Below are 20,779 nucleotides of genomic sequence, written 5' to 3'. Positions count from 1 at the left end.
AATGTCAAAATGGTGTACTCTTCACACACAGAGATGTTACTTACCTTCAAGAAGTTCTTCATCAGCTGTTCTACCCTTCAAAAGGATTTTCACCTTTAAGAAAAGCCCAGCTGGATTTAAATGTTCCTATTTTAAACAAAGAAATCACAATGATATTAAAACTGTGGAATGTTAAAGACAATTTTCAAGTAATTGTTTTATTCAACCACAGTAAGATGACTCATGATCAAAGGAAATCAAAATTATAAAAGATCAAATCATAACATCCGGTATAACCCTGAGGATATTTTCTGGTATTTTATTCAATCTAAATGAAACAGTACAAGAAAAAGAACATGTAAACATTTCCACTGAGTGGCAAGCATTTAACGGCAAGGTCAATACTTAAACTGCATGAATGTAAGGCCATATTCTTGTCTTGGTAAGCAAACCTTCAAATATCAATTAGACTTGTTTTCTTTTGAGAGTTTAATAACAACTAAGGTCCTTTCAAACAATGGCTTAATGAAATAAAACACATATTGTCTTTCCTAAAGAATATGCCTATCATATATATTATTAATAACAATGTATTCTGAATGGTTTTCCCAAGTCCTTGTTAGCTAGCCCTAAAGCATCTATGATCTCTTGCCTGCTTCCACTTTTGCCTGACAGGGTACATCTTTAAACAGCTGGTTATGGTGGACAGTGCAGTCTATGTCCATAAAACAGAACTTTTCTCTCTACAACATCAAATAGTCTCTACATGATCATTGTACTCATTAGCTCCAAATTCTGCAAATAATTATTAGCTATTCATGTGTAAGATGTCTTAAGGATGAAAAGTTAGGGAAAGTAAGCACTGGTATTAAAAGAGTTTGCAAATAAGGATGATATCAATACAAAGAATAAACTAAGATTGCAAATTTTAATTTACTGCATTACCACCCTTCCTAACAGGCAAGTTGGAATATATCTTGGGTTCAATTCTCTTTTTACCTTCAGAGATGTACAAGTCTTCCAGATCTTGACAGGATGTTTTCCTTGGGTCTACTATACTCACACAAATTAACATTCTGTTTTTCTCTTTGATTTTATTAGCAAACAACTCCAGATAATGGACACTTTGCTTTCATTGTATCATCTATTCACTTCTGTAAACATTGCACGATAGTGTCCATCCTTACTGTCTCTTGAAACTACACTTTCAGAAGTCATGACAGTTAAATTCATCAGCTTTCTCCCTGTCATCAGTATCCTTGTCTTCTCTGTAACTTTTCTCACTGTTGTTTCTCACTCTTCTCTGTTAGATTTTTGTTTTATTTTTCTTTTTACCAGTTATTGGAAAACAGGATTCAGGTACAACAAATTTTCAGGGCACGTACTGTGAATCCTATTTTGCATATGAGGAAATTGAGGCCTAGATGTAGTAACCATAGTCACACAACTGGTAACTGGTAGAGTTGAAATTTGAATTCAGATCTGACTTTAAAGGCCATAATTTTTCCACTGTAACAGCCTGCCTCCCTTAAATCTCTTTCTACCCTTGGCCTGTCTATTATTACACTGTTCGGTTCTCTTGCAAGCTCTAAAGATAACTACTCCATTTTTTTCAATGTGAAGTATATCATACACATACACAATTATATAAAACATCTATGTATATTTTACAGAATGATAAAACAAACCCCCATGTCCTCAACACCTGGGTTAAGAAACAGAACACTACCACATTAGAGGCTTCCTATGTACCCTCAACCATTTGCACCCTCCTCACATCCCCACGGAGGTAAACACCACTGTGACTTTTGCACAGTAATTCCTTTACTCTTCCTTATAGATACTCAATATATTGTTCCATTTTGCCTGCCTTTGAACATAATTTTAACAGAATCATAATGTGTATGAATTCTTCCATGACTTGCTTCTTTCATTCAATATCATGATTTCAAGATCACTTATGCTGATATGTGAAACTAATTTATTTGTTTTCACTGCTGTATAGTATGGTCCTCAGAGGGTATTACCTGCATCAACATCACCTGGAAAGTTGTTAGAAATGCAGACAGCACTCCAAACCTACTAAATCAGAAACTCTGGGGATAGGGCAAAAAAAAAAAAAAGTGTGTGTGTGTTTTGTTTTGGGAAACTATGTAAAATCATTATTATTGATTTGCATATGAAAAATTTTCATTTCAACATAAATTCTAGTACATGTTTAGTAAGGTAATAAATAAGAAAACTGTTTTAATAATCACTCTAGTTAATACTTAGGCATACTAAAGTTTGAGAATAACAACTGTATAGTATTCAATTATATGGCTATATCACTATTTACTTACTCATTCTATTTTGGATATCTGAGTCAACACAATTGCTATTATGAAAATTCCTGGCATCAGCCTTCTGTATACTCTTCCTAGAATACAAATGCAAGAACTTTTTTCTACAGTATATACCTAGGAATGAAGTTGTTGGGTATCTGAATATGGTTAAGTTCAACTTTATCGAGTAGTATCAAACTATAATCCATAGTAGCTATATCAAACACTCAAAAATTAGGAATAGAAGGGAACTTCCTGAACCTGACAAAGGGCATCTATAAAAAAAACGTGACAGTTAACACCATACTTAATGGTAAAATACTTAATTCTTTCCCTCTATGATCAGGAACAAGACAAGGATGTCTGCTTTGCCCCTTCTATTCAACATTTATAGTGGACATTCTTGGTAGAGCAATTAGAAAAGGAAAAGAGATAAAAGACAACCAGATTGGAAGGAAGAAGTAAAACTACCTCTATTTGCAGAGGACATGATATTGTACATAGAAAATCCTAAAGAATCCAGTAAAAACCTACTAAAGCCAAAAAATAAGTTCAGCAAGGTTGCAGTATCAACTTTTTAAAAATCAACTGTATTTCTATATACTAGCAATTAATAATCCAAAAGTGAAGTTAAGAAAATAATTCCATTTGTAATAGCATCAAAAAGAATAAAATACATAATAATAGATTTAACAAAATAAGGGCAAGACTTCTATACTGAAAACTATAAAACACTGTTGAAAGAAATTAAAGAAGGTCTAAATAAATAAAAATGCATCCTATGTTCCTGGATTGGAAGACTTAATATTGTTAAGACAGCAATACCCCCCTCAACTGATCTATAGATTCAATGCAATCAAATTCCTAGCTGTCTTCTTTGCAGAAATTGACAAGCAGATCCCATAATTCATATGAAAGTGCAAGGAATGCCAAAACAATCTTGAAAAAGAATAAATCTTAAAATAGAAAAATAGGACTCATACTTCCAATTCCAAAGTGGTATACCACTTTACGCTGACATCAGTTGTGGATGAGAATTCCCAGTGTTGCACACCCCTGTCAATACTTGGAATTACCAGGCTTGTAAGTTTTTGCCAATCTGGTAGGTATTTTACTTGCTTTAAGGTGTTCCTTTTATCCTCCCAGCCCTTTACTGTGAGTTTTTCCTAAGGTTCAGCTCCTCTAAAACTAAATACTCCTTTTCCTACACTCTGTCCTTCAGGAATTGTCCCCATATTCCAGGTTTCAAATATCATCTCTTAACAGCAAAGGAAACCATAAACAAAACAAAAAGACAGCCTATGGAATGGGAAAACATATTTGCAAATAATGCAACCAACAAGGGCTTAATTTCCAAAATATACAAACAGCTCATATAGCTCAATATCAAAAAACAAACAACCCAGTAAAAAATGGGCAGAAGACCTAAATAGACATTTCTCCAAAGAAGACATACAAATGGCCAACAGGCATATGAAAAGTTATTCAACATCACTAATTATTAGAGAAATGCTGATCAAAACTACAATGATGTATCACCTCACACCAGTCAGATCTGCCATCATCAAAAAGTCTACAAATAATAAATGCTGGAGAAGGTGTGGAGAAAAGGGAATCCTTCTATACTAGGATGGTGTAGTGGGGGAATGTACTGGTGAGAATGTAAACTGGTGCAGCCACTATGGAGAACAGCATGGAGCCTTATTTAAAAAACTAAAAATATACCTACCATACGATTCAGCAATCCCACCCCTGGACATATATCTGGAAAACACAAAAACTCTAATTTGAAAACATATATATGCATCCCAATGTTCACAGCAGTACTATTTACAATAGCCAAGACATGGAAGCAACCTAAATGTCCACTGACAGATGAATGGATAAAGAAGATATGGGGTGTGTGTGTGTGTACACATATAAACACAGTGGAATATTACTCAGCCATAAAAAAGAATGAAATAATGCCATTTGCAGCAACATGGATGGATTTAGAGATTATCATATTGAGTGAAGTAAGTCACAGAAAGACAAATGTCATATGACATCACTTATATGTGGAATTTAAAAAAATGATACAAATTAACTTATTTACAAAACAGAAACAGACTCACAGACATAGAAAACAAAATTAGTTACTAAAGGGGAAAGGGGTCGGGAGGGATAAATTTGGAATTTGGGATTAACAGACACACACTACTACATATAATACAGATAAACAACAAGGATCTACTGTATAGCACAGGGAATTATATTCAATATCTTATAATAACCTATAATAGAAAAGAATCTGAAAAAGAATATATACACATACACGCATAACTGAATCACTTTGCTATAGACCTGAAACACTGTAAATCAACTATACTTCAACAAAAAAAATGTGGAAGTGTGAAAAAAATTTTGCACAGCATAAAAAAAATCATTTCTTAGGTAAAAAAATCTATTGCAAGACATTTCTTTGGGTAGCAGCTTAAGTAGCTATAATTCACATACCATACAGTTCACCCACTTAAAGTACACAACTCAGTGGTTTTTAGGATATACACAAAGTTATTTATCAGTTTTAGAACATTCTCATCACCACAAAGAGAAACTTTGTACCCTTTAGGAGTCATTCTGTATTCCCCCAACCACTGTCACCTTGCCCTAGACCCCAAAGCAAACACTATTCTACTTTATGTCTCTATATATTTGCCTATATATTTGGACATTTCATATAAGTGGAATGATACAATATGTGTTCTTTTGTGGCTGGTTTACTTCACTGGCATGTTTTCAAGGTTCATTAATGTTGTAGTATGTATCAGTACTTCATTTTTACAGCTGAATAATATTCTATTCAGTGGATATACCACATTTTGCTTAGCTGTTCATCAGTTGAACATTTTGGCTGTTTCCATCTTTTGGCTATTGCAAACAGTGGTGTTATAAATATCATGCATGAGTTTTTATGTGGACACATGTTTTCAATCTCTTAAGTATAACAGGAGTGGAATTGCTGGGTCTCATGGTAACTTTACATGTAACTTTTGAGGAACAGCCAAACTGTTTTCTAAAGTGGTTGTACCATTTAACATTCCCGCCAACAGTGTATAAAGGTTCTAATTACTCCAACTTCACATCAATAAATTATTCAGTCCATTTAAGAAATTATAGTCATCTTAGTGGGTGTGTAGTAGTTCCTCATTGTGCTTCTGATTTGCATTTATCTGATAATTAATGATGTTGAGCATCTTTCCATGTGCTTATTATCAGCCAATGGTATATCTTCTTTGGAGAAATGTCTATTTAAATCCTGTGATCATTTTTAATTGGGTTATTTGTCTTCTTACTATTGAGTAGTAAAGATTTTTAAAAAATATATCCTAGATACCAGACACTTATCAAATATAAAATTTGCAAATATTTTCTCCCACTCTTTTGGGAGGATCTCATGGGTTGTATTTTCACTTCTTGATGGTTTCATTTGAAGCAAAATTTTTAATTTTAATGAAGCCCAATAGCATCTAATTTTCCTTTTTCGCTTGTATCCCATTTAAGCAACCAAGACTTTTTCAATTTCACTGTACCAATAAATTTTCAAAAACAACTTTGTGGAACAACATAAGGCTACCAAATTTTAATTTCCCTTCAAAAAAAGATTTTTTAAAATACTACTATCAGTTCCAGTTCCATCCAAGATGGAGCATGACAACTATAACCTATATCCTCCACTAATTACAACTAAAAACCCTGAAAAAGATCTACAAAGCAACAACCTGAGGACTCTGAAAAGTAAACAAAAGCAGAAAGAGTCATCAGAACAAGCAGCAGCAAATTGTCTGGGAGTGGTGAGTAGCTTGGGTTTTTTTTTTTTAATCTTTTATCTAGTGCTATAGGAAGTTTGTTTGTCTTCTGGCAAATCCCCAAATAAGGCCAAAAAGAAATGTCTGTCTGGATGATTTTTCTTTTTTTTGGTCTGGAGAATTTTTTTTAACAGGCTCTGCCTTCACAGATATGGAGTTCAAATTTATACTACTCATGTTGTCCAAGAACTGTAAAGCTGAAAAATCAAAATAAAAGTAGCCAAAAGAGTGATATCTCTTAGACATCTGGATAAAGCAAATAGATGTAATGCCATGCCCTCAATCCAGGTTGGAGAGGATTCTAAAATATTAACACTCACTAAAGATAAATTAGCAATCTCAAATTACAAAGCACTGGAGGAAATATTTCATACTGAGCAAGAGTTAGGGGTACTATTAACATCAGGATCAAACTGTTTCCAAGTATAAGAATACCTTATTGTATTGTGCTTCACTTTATTGTGCTTCAGACATTGTGTTTTATACAAATTGAAGGTTTGTGGTAACTCTGAGTTGAGCAACTTTATTGGTGCCATTTTTCCAACAGCATTTGCTCAGTTTGTGTCTCTGTGTCACATTTTGGTAATTCTCCCAATAGCTCAATTTATTATCATTGTTATTATATTTGTTATGGTCTGTGATCAGTGATCTTTGATGTTACTATTGTAATTGTTTTGGAGTGCCATGAACTGCACCCATATTAGACAGTGAACTTAAACAATAAATGTTGTATGTGTTCTGACTGCTCCACCAACTAGCCATCCCCCCAACCCATCTCTCTCCCTTTTCTTGGGCCTCCCTATTCCCTGAGACACAATAATATTGATATTAGGCCAATTAATAACTCTACAATGGCCTCTAAGTGTTCAAATGAAGAACACTTTCAAAAGTGTTCAAAAAGAGTTTCAAAACTTCTTACAAAAGAAGAGTTGCATGTCTCTCACTTTTAATAAAAATCAAGAAATGATTAATCTTAATAAGGAAGGCATGCCAAAAGCCAAGATAAGCTAAAGGCTAGGCCTCCAGTGCCAAACAGCCAAGTTGTAAATGCAAAGAAGTTCTTAAAGGAAATTAAAAGTGCTACTCCAGTGAACACATGAATGATAAGAAAGCAAAACAGCCTTATTATTGATACAGAAAGTTTTAGTGGTCTGGATAGAAGATGAAACCAGCACAAGATTCCCTTAAGCCAAAGCCTAATCCAGAGCAAGGCCCCAACTCTCTTCGACTCTGTGAAGGCTGAAAGAGGTGAGGAAGCTGCAGAAGAAAAGTTCAAAGCTAACAGAGGTTGGTTCATGAGGTTTAAGGAGAGAAGCCATCTCTTTAACATAAGAGTGCAAGGTGAAGCAGCCAGTGCTGATGTAACAGCTGCAGCAAGTTTTCCAGAAGATCTAGCCAAGGTAATTAATCAAGGTGACTATAGTAAACAACAGATTTTAAATGTAGACAAAACAGCCTTCTAATGGAATAAGATGCCATCTAGGACTTTCACAGCTAGAGAGATGCCTAGCTTCAAAGCTTCAAAGGACAGGCTGACTCTCCAGGTAAAGGGCTAATATACCTGGTGATTTTAAATTGATGCCAAGGTTCATTTACCATTCATAAAATCCTAAGGCCGTTAAGAATTATGCTAAATCTACTCTTCCTATGCTCTATAAATGGAACAACAAAGCCTGGATAACAGCACATCTGTTTATAACATGGTCTACTGTATATTTTAAACCCACTGTTGAGGCCTACTACTCAGAAAAAAAGAGTCAAAACATTACTGCTCATTGACAAGGCGTCTGGTCACCCAAGAACTCTGATGGAGATGTACAAGATTAATATTGTTTTCATGCCTGCTAACACAATATCCATTCTGCAGCCTATGGATCAAGGAACAATTTCAACTCCTAAGTCTTACTATTTAAGAAACATATTTTGTTTCATTAACACTATAGCTGCCACAGATAGTGATTCCTCTGATGGATCTGGGCAAAGTAAATTGAAAATCTTTTGGAAAGGATTCACCATTCTAGATGCCATTATGAACACTTGTAATTCATGGGGAAAGGTCAAAATATCAACATTAACAGGGGTTTGAAAGAAGTTGATTCCAACCTTCATGGATGACTTTAACGGGTTCAAGACTTCAGTGGAGGAAGTAACTGAAGATGTGGTGGAAATAGCAAGAAAACTAGTTAGAAGTAGAGCCTGAAGATGGAACTGAATGGCTGCAATCTCATGTTGAAACTTTAATGAATGAGGAGTTTCTTCTTAATGATGAGCAAACAAAGTGGTTTCCTAAGATGGTGAAGATGCTGTGAAGACTGCTGAAACGACAACAAAGGATTTAGAATATTAAATGTAGTTAATAAAGCAGCAGCAGGGTTTGAAAGGTTTGCCTCTAGTTTCGAAGGAAGTTTTACTATGGGTAAAATGCTATCAAAATAGCACTGCATACTAAAAAGAAATCATTCATGAAAGGAAGAGTCAACTGATGTGACAAATTTCTTATTTGTCTGTTTTAAGAAATGACCACAGCCACCCCAACCTTCAGCAACCACCACCCTGATCAGCAGCCATCAACATCAAAGTAAGACATTCCACAAGCAAAAAGATTACAACTCACTGAAGTCTCAGACAATGGTTAGCATTTTTTAGCAACAAAGAATTTTAAATTAAGGTATTTATATTTTTTAGACATAACACTATAATACACTTAATAGGCTACAGTATAGTGTAAACATAACTTTCATATGCACTGGGAAACCAAAAAATTCACGTGACTCACATTATTGTGATACTCACTTTATTGTGGTGGTCTGGAACTAACTTGCACTATCTCTGAGGTATGCCTATAACTTGTCTGCATCCCATAATAAAGCTCTACAACATCTATGTTTTATAAAAATATCTAGCCCCCAAAAACGTAAAACTCACATCTGGCATCCAATGGAAGACTATGAGGACTGCAAAGAGGCAGGAAAACATGATCCATAATGAGGAGATAATCCATTGTGACTGACCAAAAAATGACACAGACATTAGAAGTAGCAAAGAAGGATATTAAAAGAGTAAGTATAACTTTATTTCATATGTTCAAAAAATTAAACAGAGGAGACCTGAAAGATGTAAAAATAATCCAAATCAAACTTCTAGAAACAAAAATTACAAAACCTGAGAGAAAAATTATATGAGATGATATCAGTCCACTCATACTGCTATAGCAAAAATTGTATAAACTGAGTGGCTTATAAACAACAAACATTTATTTCTCACAGTTCTGGAGGCTGGGAGGTCCAAAATCATGGCATGAGCAGATTCAGTAAGAGTCCACTTCCTCATAAATGGCTGACTCTCACTGTAACCTCACATGGCAAAAGGCGTGAGGGAGCTCTCTCTCTCAGGCATCCTATGCAAGGGCACTAATCCCAATCATCAGGACTCTGCCTTCATGATGTAATCACCCCAAAGGCTCTACCTCCTAATATCATCACCTTGGTGATTAAGATTTAAATGTATGAATTAGGGGTAGACATAAATATTCAGCTTATTGCAGAAGAGATTAACAGAAGATTAGACATTGCAGAATAAAAATTAATGAACTTAAAGTCATAGCAATACAAAACAGTCCAAAATGAAACACAAAAGAGAAAATCTTTTTAAATGTAAATAGCATGAATGAACTGTGAGGCAACTTCAAACTGCCTAATACGTAAGTAATTAGAGTCCTGGAGGTCAAGCAGAATAAAAAATTTGAAAAAATACTGGAACTTTCCAAACATAAAGATCCCAGAGATCCAAGAAGCTCAAAGAGCCCCAGGCACAAGAAACAAAGAAAATTACTTCAAAGTACATCATCAACAAATTGCTCAAAACCAATGATAAGCAGAAAATAAACTTAGCCAGAGAAAAAAGGACATGTTACATAAAGAAGAACAAAAATAAGGATTGCATCATATTTCTCATCAGAAACAATGCAACAGGAAAACTGTAGAGAACATCTTTAAATTCTCAGAGAAAAAAAGCTCTCCATTTCAAATTCTACACCCATGAAAAATATCATTCAAAAACAAATGGTATACCTTACACCCATTAGGATGTCTACTATCAAAAAATAATAGTAATAACAAGTGTTTGCAAGGATGTGGAGAAACTGAAACCCTTGTGTACTGTTGGAGGAAATGTAAAATAATGCAATTGCTGTGGAAAACAGTATGGTGGGTCCTCAAAAAAATTAAAAATAGAATTATCATATGATTCAGCAGTTCTACTTCTGAATTTATATCCCCCAAAAAATGAAATCAGGAAAACAAATAGCTATTTATAAACCCACATTCACAGCAGCATTATTCACAATAGCCAAACGTGAAAACAACCCATATGTGCATCAAAAAGTGAACAGATAAACAAAATGCAGTATATACATACATTGGAATATTATTCAGTCTTAAAAAGAAAGAAATTCTGACACAAGTTATAACACAGATGAACCTTGAGGACATTATGCTATGTGAAATATGCCAGTCACAAAAAAACAAATACTATTTTATTTCATTTCTATAAGATATCTAGATTAGTCAAATTCATAGATACTAAAAGTCGAATGATGATTTCCAAGAACTGGAGGAGAGAGGAATAGGGGGTTATTATTTAATGGGCACAAAGTTTACATTTTGCAAGATGAAGAATCCTGGAGAAGGATGGTGGTGATGGTTGCACAGTATGAACATACTCAATGCCACTAAACTGTATACTTAAAATAGTTATGATAGTAAATCCTATGAAATAATGAATTTCTTATTGTTACAAAAAATTTAACAATAAGAAAAGAGGAATGGCTATACTAACATCAGATAAAGTAGACTATAGAGGAAAAAAACTACCAGGAACAGAGGACATTATAGAATGATGAAAGGCTCAATCTACCATGAAGAAATAGTAACTCTAAATACATCTGCAATAAACAAAAGAGCTGTAAGTATCTGAAGTAAAAATTTATAGAAATAAAAGGGGAAACAAGCATATCCACAAGTAGAGTTGGGGACATCAACATCCCTACTCAAAAATTAATAGAAAAACTAGACAAAAACTCAGCAAAGATACAAAAGAAGTAAATGTCATCAATTAACAGTATCTATAGTTGACCCTTGAACAACACGCGTTTGAATTGTGCAGGTCCACTTAAACACAGATTTTTTTCAATAAATACTACAGTACTACATGATCTGTGGATATGGAACCATGGATATGAGGGGTCCACTATAAAGTTATACGTGTATTATCAATTGTGCAGGGTGTCATCAACCCTAACCCCCAGTGTCAACAGTAATTGTCACTTATACAACACTCCACCCAAAAAGAGCTGAATACACATTTCAAGTGTCCACAGAACATTTACCAAGATATACTATATCATGGGCCATAAAACAAACCCTGTTAGGGAGATGAAAAGTCAGCCTACAGACAGGGAGAAAATATTTGCAATCCACATATGTGACAAACAACACTTATTTAGAATGTACAAAGAACTCAAACCCAACAGTAAAAGGTCAACAATCCAATCATGAAATGGACAAGAATTATGAAGAGACATTTCACCAAAGAGAAGCACATGCAAAGGTGTTCAACATCATTAGCCACTAGGAAAGTATGAATTAAAACCACTACATACTTATTAGAACAGCTAAAATATAAAAACAGGGATAATAATAAACATCAGCAAGAATGCAAAGAAACTAGAACTCTCATACATTGTCAGTGGGAATGCAAAATGGTACAGCCACTCTGGTAAACAGTTTGGCAAATTTCCTAAAAACTAAATAGTCCAACAATTGTACACCTAGGCATTTATCTCAGGAAAATGAAAACTTACATCTACACAAAAACCCTATACATAAATATTCATAGCAGCTTTATTTGTAATAGCCAAACCCTGAAAATGACCAAAAATATTTCCTTTAATAGGTGAATAGTTAAACAAACTGTGATACCATCCATACTATGCACCACTCATCAATGAAAGAAACCAACTATTCATACACACAAAAACTTGGATAGATTTCAAGAGCATTATAAGTGAAAAAAGCTAATCTCCTGAAGGTCAAAAACTGTATGATTCCATTTATAATATTCTTGGAATGACAAAATTATATAGATGAAGAAGAGAACAGTGTTTGCAAGGGCTAAGGGATGGTGGAGGTGGGGCAGGCATGGATGTGAATATAAAGGGGCAGCATGAGGGAAATCTTTGGGGTGATGGGATAGTTCCACATCTTACTACAGTGGTAGTTACATGAATCTACATATAGGATAAAATTACATAAAACTATATACATACAATGTACCAATGACAATTTGCTGTCTTTGATATATACTGTAGCAGGTATTAGAGGAAACTTGTTGAAGGACACATGGGACATCTTTGTACTATTTTCGGGGAGGAGGGGGTGTTAAAATTTTCTTGTGAATCCTAACCATTAATGCTTCCTATTAATCGATGCTATAAATAAAAAGTTTTCTTTTTAAAAATGTGAAATAAATGGCCAATAGGCACATGAAAAAATTGCTCAATATTACTAATTACCAGAGAAATGCAAATCAAAACTACAATAAGGTATCACCTCATACCAGTCAGAATGGCCATCATTCAAAAGTCCACAAACGCCAAAGAGGGTGTGGAGAACAGGGAACTCTTCTACACTGTGGGCGGAAATGTAGTTTGGTGCAACCATTATAAAAAACAGTATGGAGATTCTCTAAAAAATTAAAAATAGACTTACCATATGATTCAGCAATCCCACTCCTGGGCATCTATCTGGAGGAAATTCTAATTCAAAAAGACACCTGCACCTCAATGTTCATAACAGCACTATTTACAATAGCCAAGACATGGAAACAAGCTAAATATCCATCAACAGAGGACTGGATAAAAAAGTTGTGGTATATTTATACAATGGAATACTACTCATCCATAGAAAAGGATAAAATAATGCCATTTGCAGCAACATGGATGGACCGGAGATTGTTATTCTAAGTGAAGTAAGCCAGAAAGAGAAAGAAAAATACCATATGATATCATTTATATGTGGAATCTAAAAAAAAAGACAAACTTATTTACAAAACAGATACAGACTCACAGACATAAAAAATAAACTTATGGTTACCAGGGATGGGAAAGGGGGTGGGAAGGGATAAACTGGGAGTTCGAGATTTCTAGATACTAGCTACTATATATAAAATAGATAAACAATAAGATTCTACTGTATAGCACGGGGAACTATATTCAATATCTTGTAACCTATAATGAAAAAGACTATGAAAAAGAATGTGTGTGTGTGTGTGTATTATATATATATATATGACTGAAACATTAGACTGTACACCAGAAATTGATGCAACATTGTAAACTGATTATACTTCAATTAAAAACAAAGAAAAAGAAAGGAAAAAAAAAGTTTTCATCACAGGAAAAAATTTTATAACAATGTATGGTGATAAATGTTAACTAGACTTGTGCTGATCATTTCACAATATATACAAATATCAAATCATTATGTTGTAAACCTGAAACTAACATCAATTATATCTAAATAAAATAGTAATAATTAAAAAAATAATAATGTGAAATAAAGACATTTTCAAAAATATAAATGCTGAAATAAACAACCACATAGAATCTATGGGATGCAGCAAAGGCACTGCTAAGAAGGAAGTTTATAGTGACACAGGCCCTCCTAAAAAAACGAGAACAATCTCAAAGAATCTAACCTACCAGCTAAAAGAATTAGAAAAAGAAGAGCAAAAAAACCCCAAAAGTCAGCAGAAAGAAGGAAATAATAAAGATCAGGGAGGAAATAAATAAAATAGAGATTAAAAAAATAGAAAAAAATCAATCAAACCAAAAGCAGGTTTTTTGAAAGAGTAAACAACATTGACAAACCTCTGGCCAAACTCACAAAGAAGAGAAAAGAGGGAGCACAGATAAACAAAATAAGAAAGGAAAATGGAGAAATTACAACCAATATCACAGAAATACAAAATACCACATGAGAATACTATGAATAACTATATGTAAACAAAATGGGCAACCTAGAAGAAATGGACAAGTTTCTGGAAACATACAGCCCAACAAGACTGAATCAAGAAGAAATTGAATACTTGAACAAGCCAATCACTAGAAATGAAATCGAATTAGCATTTAAAAACCTCCCTACAAACAAAAGTCCAGGGCCAGATGGTTTCACTGAGGGATTCTACCAAACATAAAAAGAAGAACTCATACCGGTCCCTCTCAAACTCTTCTAGAAGACTGAAAAGGAGGGAGTACTCCCAAACTCATTCTATGAAGACACCATCACCCTCATACCAAAACCAGGCAGACACTACCGAAAAACTAAATTACAAACCAACATCACGGATGAACATAGATGCAAAAATCCTCAACAAAATATTAGCAAACAGAATCGAACAGCACATAAAAAAGATGATACACCATGATCAAGTTGGGTTCATCTCAGGGATACAACGGTGGTTCAACATATGCAAATCAATCAACGTAATACATGACATCAACAAAAGAAAGGACAAAAACCACATGATCATCTCAATAGGTGCAGAAAAAGCATCTGATAAAATTCAACACACATTTATGATAAAAACTCTCACCAAAAAAAGTATAGAGGGAACATATCTCAACATAATAAAAGCTATTTATGACAAACCTACAGCCAGCATAGTCCTCAATGGTGAAAAACTCAAAACCTTCCCACTAAATTCTGGGACAAGACTAGGTTGTCCATTCTCACCACTCCTATTCAACATAGTCTTGGAAGTCCTAGCCACAGGAATAAGGTAAGAGAGAGAAATAAAACGGATCCAAATTGGAAAAGAAGAGGAAAAACTGTCACTATATGCAAATGACATGATACTATATATAGAAAATCTTAAAAGAAGTCCCACACAAAAACTACTAGAACTAATAAAAGAATTCAGCAAGGTAGCAGGATACAAGATTAATGTGCAAAAATCAGTTGCATTTCTTTACACTAATGAGGAACCAACAGGAAAAGGTAAAGAAACAATTCCTTTTACAACAGCACCCAAAGTAATAAAATACCTAGGAATAACCTAACCAAGGAGGTGAAAGACTTACACATGGAGAACTACAAAACATTGATTAAGGAAATTAAAGAAGACTTAAAAAAATAGAAAGATATCCCATGCTCCAGGATTGGAAGAATCAATATTGTTAAAATGGTCATACTGCCCAATGCAATCTACAGATTGAATGCAATCCCTATCAAATTGGCCAGGACATATTTCACAGAACTAGAACAAATCATAATAAAATTTATAAAGAATTACAAAAGATCCAGAATTGCCAAAGCATTACTGAAGTCAAAGAATGATGCTAGAGGAATAACCCTCCCAGACTTCAGACTATACTACAGAGCTACACTATTCAAAACAGCATGGTACTGGTACAAAAACATACAGATCAATGAAACAGAACAGAGAGCCCAGAAATGAACCCACAAACTTTTGGTCAATTAATCTTTGACAAAGGAGGCAAGAACATACAATGGAATAAAGACAGTCTCTTCAGTAAATGGTGTTGGGAAAACTGGACAGCAGCATGTAAATCAATGAAGCTAGAACACTCCCTTACACCATACACAAAAATAAACTCAAAATGGATTAAAGACCTAAACATAAGACAAGACACAATAAACCTCCTAGAAGAAAATATAGGCAAAATATTATCTCAGATACATCTCAGCAATGTTCTCCTAGGTCAGTCTACCCAAGTAATAGAAATAAAAGCAAAAATAAACAAACGGGACCTCATTAAACTTACAAGCTTTTGCACAGCAAAGGAAACCATAAGCAAAACAAAATGACAACCTACGGAATGGGAGAAAATATTTGCAAAAGATGAAACTGACAAAGGCTTAATCTCCAGAATATATAAACAGCTCATATGACTTAATAAGAAAAAAACAAACAATCCAATCCAAAAATGGGCAGAAGACCTAAACAAGCAATTCTCCAAAGAAGACATACGAATGACCAATAGGAATATGAAAAAAAATGCTCAATATCACTAGTTATCAGAGAAATGCAAATCAAAACTACAATGAGGTATCACCTCACACCAGTCAGAATGGCCATCATTCAAAAGTCCACAAATGACAAATGCTGGAGAGGGTGTGGAGAAAAGGGAACCCTCCTTCACTGTTGGTGGGAATGCAGTTTGGTGTAGCCATTGAGGAAAACAGTATAGAGATTCCTCAAAAGACTAGGAATAGACTTACCATATGACCCAGTAATACCACTCCTGTGCATATATCCAAAAAGAACCCTGCAAAAAGACACCTGCACCCCAGTGTTCATTTCAGCACTATTTATAATAGCCAAGACATGGAAACAGCCTAGACGTCCATCAACAGATGACTGCATAAAGAAGTTGTGGTATATTTATACAATGGAATACTACTCTGCCATAAAAAACAACAACATAATGCCATTTGCAGCAACATGGATGTCCCTGCAGAAATGTCATTATGAGTGAAGCCAGCCAGAAAGAGAAAGAAAAATACCATATGATATCACTCATATGTGGAATCAGAAAAGAAGAAGAAGACAAATGAACTTAAATATAAAACAGAAACAGACTCACAGACATAGAAAACAAACTTATGGTTACCCGGAGGGGAAAGGGGTGGGAAAGGACAGACTGGGAGATTGGTAGATACTGACAGGTATATATAGAATAGATAAACAAGTTTATACACTATAGCACAGGGAAATATATACAAGATCTTGCGGTAGCTCACAGGGAAAAAGAATATGATAATGAATATATGTGTATTCATGTATGACTGAAAAATTGTGCTGTATGCCAGAAACTGACACAGCACTGTAAACCGACTATAACTCAATTAAAAAAAAAATTTAAAAACAAATGCTGAAATAAGGCATCACAAATAGACTAGCACTACAAGAAATATTAAAAGATGTCTATCATGGTTAATTTTATATGTCAACCTGACTCCACAGGGTACCCAGATATTTTGTCAAACATCATTCTGGTCTTTCTGTGAGAGTGTTTCTGGATGAGATTAACATTTAAATCAGTAGATTGAATTAAGCAGATTGCCTACACTAATATGGGTAGGCCTCATCCAATGAGTTGAAGGCCTGAACAGAACAAAAAGGCTAACCCTCCCCTGAGTAAGAGAGAACTCTTCCTGGCTAACTGCTGTTGAGCTAGACATCAGCTTTTTCCCCATCTTCAGTCTGGAACTGAGATATTCACTCTTCTTGTGTATCAAGCCTGCCAGCCTTTGGACTGAAACTACATGATTGGCTCTCCTGGTTCTCAGGACTTTGGACTCAGACTGGAACCACACCATTAGCCCTCCTGAGTCTCCATCTTGCCAACACACCCTGCAGATCTTGAGACTCAGCAGCCTCCATAATTACATGAGCCAATTCCTTATAAGCCTCTTTATCTCTCTTTTCTCTTTCCTTTTCCCCTCTTCTCCGTGTCTATCTATCTATCTATCTGTCTTTCTGTCTATCTATCTATCTATCTATATCTTATTGATTCTGTTTCTCTGGAGAACCGCAACACAATGTTCTTCAAGCAGAATAAAAATAACAGAAGGAAATTTGGATGTATACAAAGAAATAAAAATTACTTGAAATGATAACCACACATATAAATACGTTTTTTTAATTATTTATTCTCTTTTGAAAGAAAATTGACAATTTAAACAAAAATATTAAGATGGTATTGTGGATTTTATAACACACGTAAAAGAAAATTCATGACAACAACAGCATAAAAAAGTCAGGCTGGGAGATATGGAAGTATACTATTATGACATGTGAAGGTAGACCAAGATAAGATACATAGTATAAGCCCTAAACAAATCACAAGAATAACAAAACAAAGAGTTATAACTAATAAGCCAACAAAAGAAATAAAACTTAATCTTTAAAATTATTCAAATAATAAGTGATAAAGTCTCTCTGATTACTCTTCCTTTTCAATACTTCCCTGGCTAGTTTCACTATTTATTCCTCCAGATAATCTTTCAAACATTTTCATAATATTTCAGTATAACTTCTTCAAGAGGGTGGAATAAAAATTACATTGGACCCAAATTATTTTGAAAAAACAAATAATCCAAAAGAAGGCAGGAAAAAAAAGAAGAAAAGGGGAATAAAGAACATTCTGGCAAAACAGAAAATAACAAGGTAATAGACTTAAACTTAACTGTATCAATAATCCTATCAAATGTAAATATTCTAAACACCCTAATTAAAAAGCAGAGACTGTCAGATTGGATTTAAAAATCAAGACCCAACTATGTGCAGCTTACGAGAGATGCGCTTTAAACATAAAGACAGAAATAGGAAAAACATAGAATGGGATACACCACGTTAACACTATTCAAAAGAAAGTTAAAGTAACTATATTAATTAAAGATAAGGTAGATTTAAAAGCAAATGTGGTATATCCAGACAATAACATATTACTCAACAATGGGAATAAACTATTCACACATACAGTATGAATGAATCTCAGAATAATTATGCTGAATGCTAAATGCAAGAAGCCATACAAAACTAGAGTACATTCTCTATGATTCTATTTGTATAAACCTCTAGAAAATGCAAACTAGTCTATGAAAGCAGATCAGTTGTTACCTAGGAAAGACAGGGAAAGAGGGGTGAAAAAATGGCATGAAGAAACTTCAAGGAATGATGTATATATTCACTATCCTGATTGTGGTGACTGTTTCATAGACATATACATATGTCAAAACCCATTAATAGGGGCAGTTTATTGTATGTTAATTATACCTCAATAAAACTGTTTAAAGGTAATTAAGAGTAATGAATTATCTCAATGGAAAAATAGGAATATACAAATCCATACTGATAAGTCAATAAATAAATAAATATTAAATAAATGGGTGAAGGGAGAGTTCTTGCTTACAGTAGAATGCTGAGTGCCAAGTGGTAAATGCAAAGGGAGTGCTAAAGTTAGAAAATGATCATTTGGCAGCCATTATAATTAATATTGGTTCAGGCAAGAACACTAATTCTTAAGGAAAATTTTAATGAGAAGCAGAGTATATGCATAATTTTAAAGTGTTTATTTGTTGCAAGGGAAAAATGGTTAACATGCAGTGAAGATGTTAGGTTAACACTTTTGAACAGGTGATCAATATTAACATTACCAATGTTAAGCAGATGGACATCATGGGCCTACAAATATGATGCCCTTAGAAGGGACACAATATCACTTTTATTCCAGTCACAAATGCATAACTTGAGTCTCATCATGAGGAAGCATCAGATAAGCTTCAAGTGAGGAATTTTCATTTAGAACAAGGTGAGGAACTACTGTATTCTTCCAAAATATCAATGACACAAAAGTCAAAGAAAGGCTACAGAAATGTTCCAGATTACAGGAGACAAAGAGACGTCACATAAATGTAATACCTGATCCTAGACTAATCTTATATTGGAGAGAAAAAAATGCTATAAAATTCATTACTGAGGGTATATAATATATATTATTACATTGAGGATATATCAACATATATTACCTTCAATAATATGAATGTCATAGATAATATTTCATCAATAATATAGACCAAGAGAGAATGCACAAAATGTAATAACCCATGAATCTGGGTAAAGTACATACACAGATATATAATATCTGAACTATTCCTATTCTTGCGATTTTTCTCTAAGTTTGAAATGATTTACAAATAAAACTTTTTAAAGTATGTATTGCCACTGAAATCCTAATGAACCCAATTCAGCTCCATCCAGGATCAATAATTAGGCTATTAAATGTCATATGTCAAGAGCAATGCAAATGAGCAATTATTGTTATAAAAACTGCAACTTCTGCATCCAGTGAACAAAGAGACATGCTGACAAGAAGCCACACAGCTAATATGCAACCTCCTCAGTTGTCTTGGACCCTGTTTTTCATTTGGACTGGCATTTTGGCAAATGCAAAAAAAAAAAGGTTGCAACTTTTTAAAATGTTCATGTATATTAATATTTTTAATTTAAAAATTTTATATTAAAGAAGTTTTTGCATTAAATAACCCCATCCATATGATATAAATTTCAGGAAAATATAATTCAAGAAAATAGTCTCTTTGGGCAATTTAATATTCTGATTAATTGAACTGTTCATGTCCATGCTTCCCACCTTGTTGAAAAAAATCTTTTAACGATATATCAGTCTATTTAATTGCCTTATTGAGTAAAACACAGTGATTCTAACTGAATCTCTTTTTAAAAGTCATTAGCTTCTCAATGTTTCTTGTCCAGCAGTATAGAAGTTTGTATGTACATATGTAGGTATATAGGTATGTAGGTATGTATGTATGAGCATTATCTGAAAGTGAACCACTGATGTTGTTTTTTAAACTAAATCCCATTATCTGCCAAATATCATTTCCTTCTTTATCCTAAAAACTCACAGCAGAGAACTCTTTCTGTTTTGTGCAGAACAAAATTTTTTTCAAAAATATCTATTGTCAAAGATGTATACTTCATTTTTCCTTTCTGCACTGCAGAAGAGATTGTAATAATCCGTTA

At 33.9% G+C, this 20,779-nt stretch overlaps 1 protein-coding gene across 1 annotated transcript in view; it reads right to left on the bottom strand.

The window, feature by feature from the left end:
• Positions 1-20,779, bottom strand: part of TEX11 (testis expressed 11) — a 299,458-nt gene that overhangs the window by 172,600 nt on the left and 106,079 nt on the right. The window contains exon 13 of the mRNA XM_045509206.2: positions 45-126. Within this exon, the coding sequence (XP_045365162.2) occupies positions 45-126 (82 nt within the window). The remainder of the gene's footprint in view (positions 1-44; positions 127-20,779) is intronic.

The sequence above is a fragment of the Camelus bactrianus genome, chromosome X (assembly GCF_048773025.1).
Source record: "Camelus bactrianus isolate YW-2024 breed Bactrian camel chromosome X, ASM4877302v1, whole genome shotgun sequence".
NCBI lineage: Eukaryota > Metazoa > Chordata > Mammalia > Artiodactyla > Camelidae > Camelus > Camelus bactrianus.
Note: the sequence above shows the minus strand (reverse complement) of the source record. Positions and strands in the feature narration are given on the sequence as shown.